The 12,871-nt window shown below is 45.4% G+C and overlaps 1 protein-coding gene across 1 annotated transcript; it reads left to right on the plus strand.

Moving 5' to 3' along the window:
- Positions 1-804: 804 nt before the first annotated feature.
- On the plus strand, positions 805-9,665 carry LOC111836014 (F-actin-capping protein subunit alpha-2). The gene is made up of 10 exons (XM_023796902.2): positions 805-926; positions 5,711-5,774; positions 6,585-6,636; positions 6,738-6,801; positions 7,043-7,249; positions 7,344-7,423; positions 7,608-7,686; positions 7,890-7,961; positions 8,610-8,672; positions 8,784-9,665. Exons 1-10 carry the CDS (start codon positions 888-890, stop codon positions 8,922-8,924), a joined length of 861 nt encoding a protein of 286 aa, XP_023652670.1. The 5' UTR covers positions 805-887; the 3' UTR covers positions 8,925-9,665.
- The last annotated feature ends 3,206 nt before the right edge of the window (positions 9,666-12,871 follow it).

The raw sequence follows: 12,871 nt of genomic DNA on the forward strand, positions 1-12,871 counted from the left end.
TTTAATTAACAGTGTTAATGTGTTTCTTGATCAAATCTCATCCTATTGCCCATAAGAAAAGGTTCGGGAGTGCAAGTAGGGTGAGTTACTAGTTTAAAGTGTAATTAATATATTGGCTTATTCTTGCGTTATTTCAAACCCCGGCGTATCAATATTAGATGTTTGTGCCACCTAGTGGCCGGAATATGAAATGTCAGGGAGGAGCTCTGAATGATCACTCTACGCCGTCATTTTTGGTTTATTCTGAAATTTAACAGTAGTGAGTGTACAGGGGCACCCTGCTAGTAACTTGTAAAACTACAATACAGAATATATCTTTATTCTTACTGTGCAAGTACAATCATCTTGTAGAAGCCTCAATAAAAACTATTTAATTTTTATTTATTAAATTAGAAAATTTAAGAAATCTAAGTTACGCCGATGATAACCGTAGATAATGTATGATTTACCAATTCATTAATAATCGAGCCATTATACTCTTTTCCCAGATGCCCAAATTCCATCAGCAGCACAAAGTCAAGGTACTGCATCCGAAAAAAACAACATAGATAGATAGTTTTTCCTATAATGGATAAACTTATAAAGGGTTGAAAAACTGTAATATATGCTTGTTTAAACATATAGTGGATACGATGAAACGTACGAAGCCTACCACACCCTTCACACATACACTCCCCCATAAAGGCCGCGCGTTGCTTTTATCTTCGCGATTGCACGCACTGGACTCCAATTGGTCAACGCAAGAACGGTGAACGCGGGGTCCAATCGAAATCGCGCGTCCGCAATCCATAAAGACGTTAGGTGCGCGCAGAGCTTTGCGTGCGCCAGAGCGAGCACGCGCTGACGTCACGAGGGCTGGGGCGAGCCGCTTGTGCCGGAAGGGAAAGATGGCGGATCCTGAGGAGCATATATCCGACGAAGAGAAGGTAGGACGCGGGCTGTTATTTTACCGCACCGCGACGTTGACGGCGAAGAAAGCGTGTTCAGGGCAGTAGTTGTCGTGTGGAGTTTTGCGTGCTGAATCCACCGGGAAGGGTTCTGAAGAAAGCAGACGGCTGAGCTTGTTGGTATTTTTAGCTCCGCAGTCTCTGCCCAACTTCCGTCTGTCAGCTAGGGCTCCGTCCGACTGTCTTACACAACCCTAACCCGGCTCAGCATGTTTCGCTCGGCTCTGCTGTGTTTCGCTCGGCTCTGCTGTGTTTCGCTCTTTCCGGTTCGGCAAGGCCCGGCCCGGCCCGGTTTCGCCCCGCTTGGCTTCTCTCTATCCATGTACGGCCTTATGGCAGAAATAGGAGCCGTGTCGAGGTGACAGGCATCGCCCCCTTCCGGCTGGGGGATTCGGGGGCACCAGGTCTGCAGAGGGGTTTAGAGCGGCCCGGGGAGCCGCGTCACCCTGGGGTTGTGCAGACTTCTTTCCAGTTTTGTGACACCGCCCATCGGCAGGGCTGATGCCCTCTCTTCCGGGTGTTAATTCCGAGGACCGAGCTGTCCTGCATTCCTGTAATTTCTCTGAAACCCTTCGTGTAGCTGAGGATCAACGCCTTTCCTGTCCCTGTGCAGCACTACAAACCGGACTTTCTGTCAGGCTACGGGTTGCTTCCTGGCTGCAGGCTCAGCTCCCACACACTGACAGTGACTGGCAGTCTAAAAGGAGCAGTGACCAATCAGGGAGCATCGTTAAACAGCATTTAATGCTGCAAAACACAATGAGTATATTTGAAAATGTCTAATGGATTATGTTATTGGTCAGATGCTTCCTTGTCATTCAGATCTTGTGGCAAACCTGTGTTAATGGTGCTTGTTCTCTTGTATGGAAAATACTTTTGCATATTAAAAACATGTGCTAGTAATACGCACATGAACTTGCATGACTAAATTAGGCTACATAAGGCACGGCTCTGTCATTGGATCTAATCTCTTATGTTGACTTGGCTTCCTTTTCACTTTGGTATTTCAGGTGTATCATGCTCCATAAATGAGTGGAATTTCTGCAGTGTCATGTGTCCTTCATAAGTGGCCATGCTATTTGACTTAAATCATGTCAGGTGTGTTTCTGACGCAAACTAGAAGAATGGACTGTTAGCCTGGCATTTATCTGACTTAAGTTATTCACGGGGGAGTCCTTGTCTCAAGCCGAAACACTTGCATTTAAGTTCATTGTGTGTATAAGGGCTTCATGCCCAAATGAATCAAAGCAACTTCCCAAGCCAAGCAAGCACCAAGCCTTTGGCCAGTCTCATCTCAAGACAGCCGCCGGTGTGTTATGCTGACCCAGTTCTCGCTGAAGCACCTGACAAGCAAAGCAAACGCTGTACTAGGTGTGGTGTAATTCTGGACGTACATGCTGCTGTGCAGCAAGTGTATAAACCTGCAGCTGGATGGCTGTGCATGATGATGCTTCTTAGCTGCTGGTTGCATGCTGCAGAATATCCCGAGGCCTTGTGATGACACTTAATTGGTCTGCACTCTTGTGGGATACGTTTTAACTTGAAGATGTGGTAAAGAACCAGTTAGCGTTTTGTTACAGTGAGTGAGGTGGTATGTCAGCTGGAAGGCACATTAATTGGGGATTTAACTGTATTTAAAATTTACTGTATTTGACTCTCCCTGCCGGCCCCTGGAGGATGGGCTCCCCCTTTGAGTCTGGTCCCTCCCAAGGTTTCTTCCTTCTAGGGAGTTTTGCCACTGTCACCCATGTCTTACTCACTGGGGGCTTTGGGTGGGGATGCTGTAAAGCGCTTTGAGACGATGTAATGTTGTGATAATGCGCTATACAAAAATTAATTTGTTGTTGTTGTTGTTTAACGTAACTTAAGTGGAACCACAGCCTGGCTCTCTGATGGCAGGAATATGTTTTGTAATCCCGCTGTGATGACCTGATCAGAGATCAGTGGGGCTGTTCTTCTAGCACCGTGTTTCTCCTTCCTGGAAGGGGATCCCGAAAGTGTCCTGAGCTGAATAAGCGTTATTCCCTGAAATATACAAAATCTGTTTGAGTGAGGCGAGTCAGTTGTTGCAAATCGTCATATTTTGATGTGGCAGTTTTTTCATTGCCACAAGTTAATCAATTTTTAAATATTTTAAATTTAGGTTGCTGTAATTACATATAGCATGCTTGCTACTTCTAGGGATGCACCAGTATCTGCACCAGTCCGATACCATGCTCGTGTACTTATACCCTATCACCAGGGATTGACAAAACTGGTACGCAAGTACACATTCACCTTTAAAAGTGATACGTGCAGAAATCGATTGTTTTAACAGTGTGAATGTGTACGTATTTTATGCGCATTTGCGCCGATATGACAAGAAATTACTTAACCTCTATACCGCAAATGAAGTACAAATTAGCATATTAAGGTTACAATGCACAATAATTTGTCACATTGGCGCAAATGCACATAATCGTGCATTGTAACCTATCACTTTTAAAGGTGAATGTGTACTTGCATACAAGTTATGTCAATCCCTGCCTATAACTGATACCACATATTGACAAATCAGCAATGTCATTAATGGTGTAACGATTCTCCAAATTCACGGTTCGGTTCAGACCTTGATTTTTGAGCCGTGGTTCGGATAATACTTCATATAAATTACACACAACTTGGAACCCTAAACAGAAGAAAACTAAACAATATGTTAGATTAACTTCATGTAAAATAACTATGTAAACAAAAATAAAGTAAAATACTATACTCTACTGGATAATCGAAGTATTCTGACAACACTGACTGGAATGTGCCCAGGTGATCTGCGGTCTCAGGGTTATCCATCTTGATCGAATGAAACTAGCCTAGCTCTTACCACAGATGTGATCGCTTAGTCTTGATTGGACCAAAATAGTCTTGTGACTCACAGTTATGATGATAAAATGGGTGCAATTAGGGCTGTCATAATCATGAAATTTTATTTCATTTCTGTTCATTTTTAGCCTTTATACCATGAAAGAAGTACAAATTTGCCACATAAAGGTTAACATGCATGGTAAATTCTTGTCATAACTGTGCGAATGCACATAAAATACACATTTGCACTGCTATGACCAGAAACTGGCAGGTGCATTGCTTCATACTTGCGTACAAGTTACGTGCATCTATTTATATCACTCCAAATCTGTAGGATCAGAAAGAAATGGAGAAAACATACATTTCTCTAGTTCTTTGTCCTGTTGGCGTAATATACTGACTTTGCTGCAGCATAATAGTGGCAGCCGTCATGGACGTATATGGTGATCCCACCGTAATGAGACCCATAAACACACACAGACAGATGTGAAAGTCTTATGCAGAGCTTTTATTAAATAGAGAGAGAACACAAAATCAGAATATCTGGCTAAGTATCCCATTTTGGGCTGGTCTGGGCAGATCGCTCACAAGTAGCCCGTAAAATTAACCTGATGTAGCAAAAAGAAATACTGACGAGATCATGTTGCATCGTGAAAATGTTGTGAAAACAAAGTGGCACAAATCAAGCACAGACCTGCGAGATACAAAAAGGGCAGGTGGTACAGATCAGTTCAGAAGCACAATGAGATGATATCATTAAATGAGTGCCAGTCAAACATTACATGGTAGAAAATGATGTGGAAATAGTCATCAAAATATGACAGTTCAGTCTCATCCACCTGATTTTATACAGGTGAATGCAGATGTCTTGTATTTAAGCAAAATAATATTGGTCAGCTCAAATAATCAGGCGATTTATGTAATAATAGTTTCAGGCCAAGGTGTGATGTATAAAATGTACATAATTTATAGCTTTCCCTAACTTTAAATAGAATAATAATTTAGTTATTTATAGTGTTTATTGTGAAATGAATTTTGAAACATTAGTAATGTAACTGAGAGCTCAGCAGGCTGCATCTTGGGCAGCAGGTTGGGGTTGTGGAAATCGTGGTTCCATGTTATATGTTTTAGGCATTGCACGGCTGTAATCGGTATCCGTGCAAACCAGAAAGCAAGCATCAGTACTCACACTCGGTCTGAAAAAATGGTATAGGTGCATCTCTAGTTACTTCTGTTATCCTGTATTAGCCCACTTGCTAATGGCCCATTTTTGTTAAGTGCCTGATGTGTGAGTCCAGTACGGTGCTATCCTGAATGAGCAAGTGTGTACAGACTCTATCAAACAAATACTGATATACTATCGATCCATGAGGTCTCCCACCCACGCTATTCAATTATTATTTTTTTCCTTTCTGGAACAGAAGCAGCTATGAGGTATTAATAAACACGCTCTGTAATGTTTCCCTGTGCCACCACAGTCAGTGTGATACAGCAGACATCTGCGTTGTACCTGGGCAGAGGGTCAGATGTCATCTACTAGCGTAACAAGTTCTTTGTATAGGTCATTACTGTAAATCAGCCCTTAGACACATGGAGGTGGGAAGTGCTCCAGAGACGCGTCAATTAGCGCCACGTTGTCTGTGGCCATGCGGTGCTTTTCGCGTACCTGCCTGCCACGTGCTTGTGGTGTCGCATTCCTGGGAACATCTTCATGACCATTTATGGTGCTGAACTCCTGCGATGGCAAACCGGCAGCTGTGATGTTGGTTTCACTTCTGGCTGCAGTAGCAGGAAGTCTCACAGCATGCTGGGCTTGTTGAGCTGTAGCAGGGAAAGTCTTCCTCGTTGTCAGCCGCCCTTCCTGGCCGTGCCTCGCACTCTCTTTTGCTCAGAAACTAACCCCCTCCCCCATCTCGCTGCAGGTGCGCATAGCTGCAAACTTCGTCATCCACGCCCCTCCGGGAGAATTCAATGAAGTTTTCAATGGTGAGTTTCAGACACGATAAGCATGAAACCATAGTAATACCAAAGCATAGGTCATGGGAGAGCAGGCTCTGCCCTTTCTGCAGCCAGCAGTCCTGGGGGGGAGGGTTCTCTGTAACCCCTGGGGTGCCTACGGGGGAGCTCCCCCGAGTGTGTGCTGACCGAAGCCAAACCCAGGTTCATTTGGCTGAAGCCAAGCCAGCCAGCTACTCAGTAAGTGCTGATGCTGGTTCTTTCTCAAAGGCGACAGGGTTGACAGAACCTCGAATGTTTCAAAAACCACTTTGTTTGGTTGTGCATTGTGTACTACTACAGTTTAGGGAAAATGCTGTAGTTTTTTTTCTTTGTTTTAGTTCCAGTGAGAGAGGGAATAAGAGACCCAGTTTGTCTCCTCACAACTACTATAAGGAAGTCTGATTATTAAGCTGGCACTTGTTCTTACAAAATGTATAAAACTGGGAGAATGACAGCATCCCATGAAAATGAATGTTAACTGGTGTCTTTGCTCTTCTTTTGGTAATTTGTCCTGTCCTAATAGCAGGAATGCTTGCTGTGGTTTTTAAAGGGTGTTTTCTTCCCTAAGTATTCGTGTCTTGGTCACTGAAGCCCAGAGGGAGGGTTTAGTGTGGGTTCCTGGATTTATCTTTTCGTGGGAAGTGCCGTCCCCATCACCCTGCCCCCTGGAGAGCGTCCTCACACTGAAGCACTGTCCTGCCGTCCTCTCGCTGGCTTCTTACAGCCCCGGGTCCCGCATGCGTGCCGGCCAGCGCCGAGCTGCTTGACCTGTTATGAATTGGATTTTCTGTCTTGCAGATGTGCGACTGCTGCTTAATAATGACAATCTGCTCAGGGAAGGCGCAGCACAGTACGTCTTACTTTACTCTGGAGTTTTTCCTTGAATATCGGCTGTGCAGATCATAAAGTGCCCTTTATTCACAATGGCACTCGTTGTCTTTTGCATTTCAGTGCATTTGCACAGTATAACCTGGATCAGTTTACGCCGGTGAAAATCGAAGGCTTTGATGAGCAGGTGAGGCATGAAAATGCACCTTTAATTACTTTCATAAATGGTGAAGAACAGATCAGATTAGACTTGGATCACAATAATTTTGTTGCTTGCAGAAGTTTAGGGGTGGTCTTCAGTTGGCTAATAAGTAATGGGCAGGCAACAGTTAGAAGGTTGAGAGGATACCTTCGGGAGGACGCTGAGATCTCTGAGCTTACTGCATGTAATGTGTTGCTGTTTCTTTGGTCGTCATCTTCTCCCTCAGGTCTTAATCACAGAGCATGGTGACCTGGGCAACGGCCGCGTTCTGGACCCCAAGAACAAGATCTCCTTCAAGTTTGACCACCTGAGGAAAGAGGCAAGTGACCCGCGACCCCATGACGCAGACAGCGGCATGGAAAGCTGGAGGAGCGCCGTGGACACTGCCGTTCGAGCGTACGTCAAGGAGCACTATCCCTACGGCGTCTGCGCGGTAAGTATCACACGTTACCCCGGGCGGCGACATTTACTCTCTACTTTTGGTCGCCTGTCCATAGATTGAAGTTGAATTTTTAAATGTTTTATAGATTTATGGGAAGACTATCGATGGACATCAAACCATCATCGTGTGCATAGAGTGCCATCAGTTTCAACCAAAAAACTTCTGGTATGTGACTTTCTTACTCCCTCACTCTATATGGATGCCTGAGTAGGTGGCCATAATCCAGCCTGATTGTCTTTGATGTTGACAGATTGCGTAAGGTGACCCAGAATCATGCATCTCACTATCGGGTAATACTTCTGACCATCACCTGATTTTGTCCATGAACTGTGCCTCTATTCATGTGTAGGAATGGACGCTGGAGGTCAGAATGGAAGTTCACTATCACCCCATCCTCTACTCAAGTTGTGGGGATCATGAAGATCCAGGTACTGGCATGTAGTGTCAATTGGGGTGGAGACTCGAGCTTCCTGGCTCTGATGAAATGTTGAACATTTTTCATGTGTAGAAAGTCTTTGACTGTAGGTGGGATGCAGTGTTAGCAGAGAATGGTGTTCGGGGGGGGAATGGATGGTTCACTGGATGAGGTGATTTGGAAAAAGTAGGATGAGCAGCTGTCTGTGGTCTGCAGGTTCACTACTATGAAGATGGCAATGTGCAGTTGGTGAGCCACAAGGAAGTTCAGGAGGCCATGAATCTTTCGGTGAGTGGGTCTTAAGCCATAATCCTTCCTTAAAGGGATTCTCTCCTATTTTCAAATTTTATGTTATGTTATATGTTCGAAAGAACATAGTGAAATTATTATGCCATAGTTGCAGGGTGGGACATAGGACCGACTACGGTGAAATATAAGATGAGACGGTGCAGGACAAATTAGGGTGCAGTATAAGAATGAGACCTATATGATTACCTAACTCTAGGATATTGTCCAGCTTAGTTCATTGGCAGGTTTTTCAGTTTTGGATCAGTGCTTCAGACCAGACTGGGTCACTTCCTCTTAAACCCACTTCTAGGTACCAACAACAAACTGGGCTCTTTAGTACTCATTTTACTCCCAAGTAACCTCATGAGGAGGGTTTGGGGAGCATTGTGCGTTACCCCAGTACACAGACTGTCTGGGCCTTCAGGAAGATGGACAATGTCACTGGGCTGTAGCCCTCGCATGTGAAGTTTGCATTGGCAGCTGAATGTCTCTTGGTGGAACGTTGTGGTTGACGGTTATTAGTATTCATTTTTATTAGTCTCTGTAACTCGTACAATGACACTGGCACAATATGTTATATACACAGAAAAACATGAATCTGTCTTGGTTAACAGCACTCAGACTGAAGTTTGTGCTGTTCATATGTAGAATGAGGCTCAGACTGCAAAGGAATTCATCAAGATCATGGAAGCAGCAGAGAATGACTACCAGGTACGATTGTAACAACCTGCAGTTGTGTTGGTATTATTATGGATACACTGCTGTTCTGGGTGTTCCTGTCAATGCTGAAGGTTGCTAAGGCCTTGTCCTGGTTTGCTTCAGACTGCCATTAACGAGAATTACCAGACCATGTCGGACACAACCTTCAAAGCCCTGCGCCGGCAGCTTCCTGTGACGCGCACCAAGATCGACTGGAACAAGATTCTGAGCTACAAGATCGGCAAAGAGATGCAGAATGCTTAGGAGCAGCGTTGCTCTGTGACATCCATCAATAAAAGCTGTGGTCTCACACAAAACATTTATTACACAACAAAAGCTACTTTCTTTTATGAAATGAATTTGCCGCTCCTCCAGTCACATCATATTGCACAGGAAATAATGCTTTTTTTTTTTCTTTTTGTGTGTTCATTCGGGAAACTTTATGTGCATCATACCTTGAGGCATAAGTCCTGTGGGGGTGAGACCACACCTTTTATTAATCAATCATGAGAACTTCTAAGCCCAGAGAAATAAAGATTATTTTAACAAATTTGCGTCTTGTGTAGTGTAGGGTTAAGGCGACGTGCGTACCCTGCCACTCCTCTCTCCGCACCTGCACACTCGCACCCTTCCTGTTCCTCTGCCCTGTGGCATTAGTGAAGCGCACCCGTGACCTCCCAGTCCTGGCACAGCACAGGTTGGCACTGTGACGTGGCACATGATCATGCTAGCAACCTTGGGGAATAAACGTCAGGGCCAAGCTTGGTAATTAAACAAATAAATGGTCAATAAAAGCCAGAGCTTTTCGATGTGCAGATGTTCAACAATTTAAAGCAACAGTTGTATTACAGAACCATAAGTTTTTGTTTTTGAAACCAACATTACTGTATTAAAAAGGCACACTGTAATATATGACATGTATGAAAGTTCTCTGACGCTTTGGTTTCCTCCAACTTGAACTGTAATACAATCGCAGTTACGTTGCATTAAATGACAGATTTTCTATTTGGGTTGTAAATGACTATATTTCTAAAGGTGTGTCTGTTCAATGCATCAAACCCTTGCTTCATGGTGTCTGCAGAATCATCAAAAAGATCAGGCTGACAGTGCTGTATAATCCAAACCCGGGAGTGTGACTGCAGGATTGTACTTCTGGAAGTTTAGGGCTGATGGCCTTTTGAGTCTAGCCTGAATCCGGGTCCTGAAATCTGTTGACTGCATTTTGACACCTTTGCATTAGTATATTGTTGTGGTTAATCATATCATAGATCCACATCGGGTGAGTTGGCTTTGTTTTTTTTTTTTTAATGCTTAACGAAAGGAAAATTTAATTTGCGTTTTCTCATGGTATCTTCCACCTGTTTGCTCTGTATGTTCTTTTGTCAGTTGGCTTTGTTCCGTATCTCTCCGCTGTCATCCTTGACTGTATTGTTCTCGAGTTGATCTGAGGCTGGACATGATTCCTGTCCAGATTCCGGATTTGTCACGATTCCGTCTCGGATCTGTTTGTTCCAGGCACCGTTTGTGCTTTTTTTATTTCCAGTGAATCGCAGTGATTTACTCAAATGAATAATGTAGCTGTTCTCCAAAAATGTGACCCAGTCATGCTTAGGCCTGTCAAAACCCACCATGGCTTTATAGAGCTGCCCTAGAGAATGTGTGTATGTGTAGCCTCAATGCCCTGGAGTCCTGCCCGAGGCTGGAAAGTCTCATTATGCTCTGGTGTTTCTAGTAAGCTTTGCCGTGACATTGCTATCACTAAAAGATGAGGATTCTGCTGAGATTGTCATTGAAATGTTAGTATGCAGGTAACCACAGTCGCTTCATCAGAAGCTGACGACAGGCTAAGGGTGGTGAGTTGGCGTGGCATCATTGGACCGGGACTGAGCGGCACCAGCCACACGCAGTGAAGCGACCTGTGAAGGGCCACAGTAACAGGCCCTGTCCGTGTCCTGTGAAGTCGGCAGTCCTGCCACCCGGATCTCTGGCTCCCAGGACAGCGTGTGGACTTCACTCTTTGCTTTGTAGAGCTCTGGAGAACCTTCTGATCTGTAGGAACCCCGATACCCTGAGGTGGAGACGAAACGGAAGGCTGGCCACGTGCGATGGAGGTACCCAGGGGCAATACGGGTGCCAATGCAGTCAGCATACCCTGGAGTGGGATTGGGCCCAGTTTAGCTTGTGCTTTTAGGGTGGAGCAGAGTGGGGCCCCAATTTGGCTGCTGTAGGCAAAGGTAACTTGAGCCTTAAGGGCCGTCAGCAGAGACAAGCCCAGCAGGAAGCTGGCAGAACTCCAGAACGTCCAGAGCAGGGGTGACAAACCTGATCTATGGAGAGCCGCTCCGAGTGCGGGTTTTTGGGGTGACCTCTTAATCAGCCAATAACAGTGGGTCCCCATGGCTGGAGTTGAGTACTGCTGATTGAGAAGTCATCCCAAAAACCCTCACCCACCGCAGTTCTCCATGGATCAGGTTCGCCACCTGTGGTCCAGAGCAATGCTGGGTTTAATGACCTACAAATGAAATTACCACAGTTCCCTGGGCTACATATCACACTTCATGTTCTGACCACCACGCGGCACATGTTGATGACCCTTCATTCTGGAACTGAACACCACGTGGCACATATTGATGAAAGTGTGTCGTGCTCAGCATGTGGGTTGGGCGGGGGGCAGGGTGACCACACACCACTGCCCCTGTTTTCACGCCTCTCTGATGTAAGCGTTTGCCTAGGAGCTCACCAGCGGCCGTGCCTTCTCTATGCCACTGCTATCCACTGCAGTGCTGCATGGGGCCCAAAAGGCAGCAGGCTGTGTCTGCTTGTCATGCAGATGCCCATCAGGTCAGTTCTGACTCTATAAATGGAAACTTTCCAGTTCAGGAAAGCATGTGGCAGCTCAGATGACTGACACTAGAGATGTTTCCACTTAAGATTGTCTTCTGCCAGTATTTAAGACCCTGTGTCAGCCTTGCAGCCAGATGGCGCTGTCCAAATTCTTGCAGCTCAATATCAGGGTTTGGCCTTTCCTAAAGCCTGTTGTTTGGACAGATGGCCTGTAGAGTTGTGTGGCTGATGTTCCAGCCTGGGGCAGCTCCCGTGTACTGGGGACGGTCCACTGCGGGTTAGTACCTTACTCAGAGCATCCCCGGGTTATCGGTCCACATCCCTAACAGCTGCATCACCTTCTTTTCCTGTCTAGTAGCTTATATATCCATATTGTAAGCAGCATTTGTCTGCTTCTGTTGTGTGGAATGCTCTACAGCCCAACTGTGGGTCTTCATAGCAGGGTACTTCACACCTCCTGGAGAGGCACATAGAAAATGTTGAGTCATGAAGATGAAGATGAGGATGACAAATGATAAAATAATAACAGTTTATAAATAAAAGTTTAGTGGAACTGTATCTTTGACCTTAAGTGTTGCAGGTGCCTGAAATTGCAAGTTGTTAAATCTGGGTGCCAATGATAATCGGGCTGGAGAATCTGCACCAGAATCTGTCCAGAATTCTAAATGATTACAGCTGGTCTGTATACGCTCTGAAGATCCGGTGCTCATTCACCTGACCATATACGTATGATCAGTCACTTACCAGATGCACAGCTGATGCACTAAGAATCCGAGGGGCGGTCGCCTCATATAGCAAGATGAATCTGAACCGGATCTGGGCCAAAGGTTGTTCATAAATCGCCCCAGATCCATAACTTGGATCTGGCCTGGCCTAGATCTGCACCAGAATCAAAGGTTAAATTCTGAGGTGGTGTGGATGGAGGCAGTGAGTGGCTTGGTGGGCTCCAGGGGGTACTGTGGGTTGTGAGATTAAGTATAAGAGGCAATATTCCAATGTAGTTGTGCTCCAGCATCCTGACCTAGGATGCTAGAGCATAACACTTTAAGTACAGCTGTTCTGGAAAAACTCCTTTATTTACTCCCTTACTCATCTACTGCTCCATAGCTAGCAGGTCAGCCACCACCCCCAGAGCCAGGGGTTAAAGGCCTTGCTCAATGGCCCACAGTAACCATGCCACCAGGGCCGGGGTTCAAACCGGCAACCTCCTGGTCACGAGCACAGACTTATCCCACTGAGCCACTCACCAGCCATACATGTTACAGCAGGATCCTGGCGTAGAAATAGTCGGCAGGCAGTCTGGAAAAAATGTGTGAGCCACATTTAAAAAACGAACACTGACCCCATCTTACTCGCCATAGCTTGCA

The sequence above is a fragment of the Paramormyrops kingsleyae genome, chromosome 3 (assembly GCF_048594095.1).
Source record: "Paramormyrops kingsleyae isolate MSU_618 chromosome 3, PKINGS_0.4, whole genome shotgun sequence".
NCBI classification, from domain to species: domain Eukaryota; kingdom Metazoa; phylum Chordata; class Actinopteri; order Osteoglossiformes; family Mormyridae; genus Paramormyrops; species Paramormyrops kingsleyae.

Bases quoted from the DNA above. Each gene is read 5' to 3' on its own strand.
- LOC111836014 (XM_023796902.2), top strand. From the start codon at position 888: ATGGCGGATCCTGAGGAGCATATATCCGACGAAGAGAAG. The intron at 7,687-7,889 runs GTACTGGCATGT...TGTGGTCTGCAG, and splicing joins TGGGGATCATGAAGATCCAG to GTTCACTACTATGAAGATGG. The intron at 7,962-8,609 runs GTGAGTGGGTCT...GTTCATATGTAG, and splicing joins AGGAGGCCATGAATCTTTCG to AATGAGGCTCAGACTGCAAA.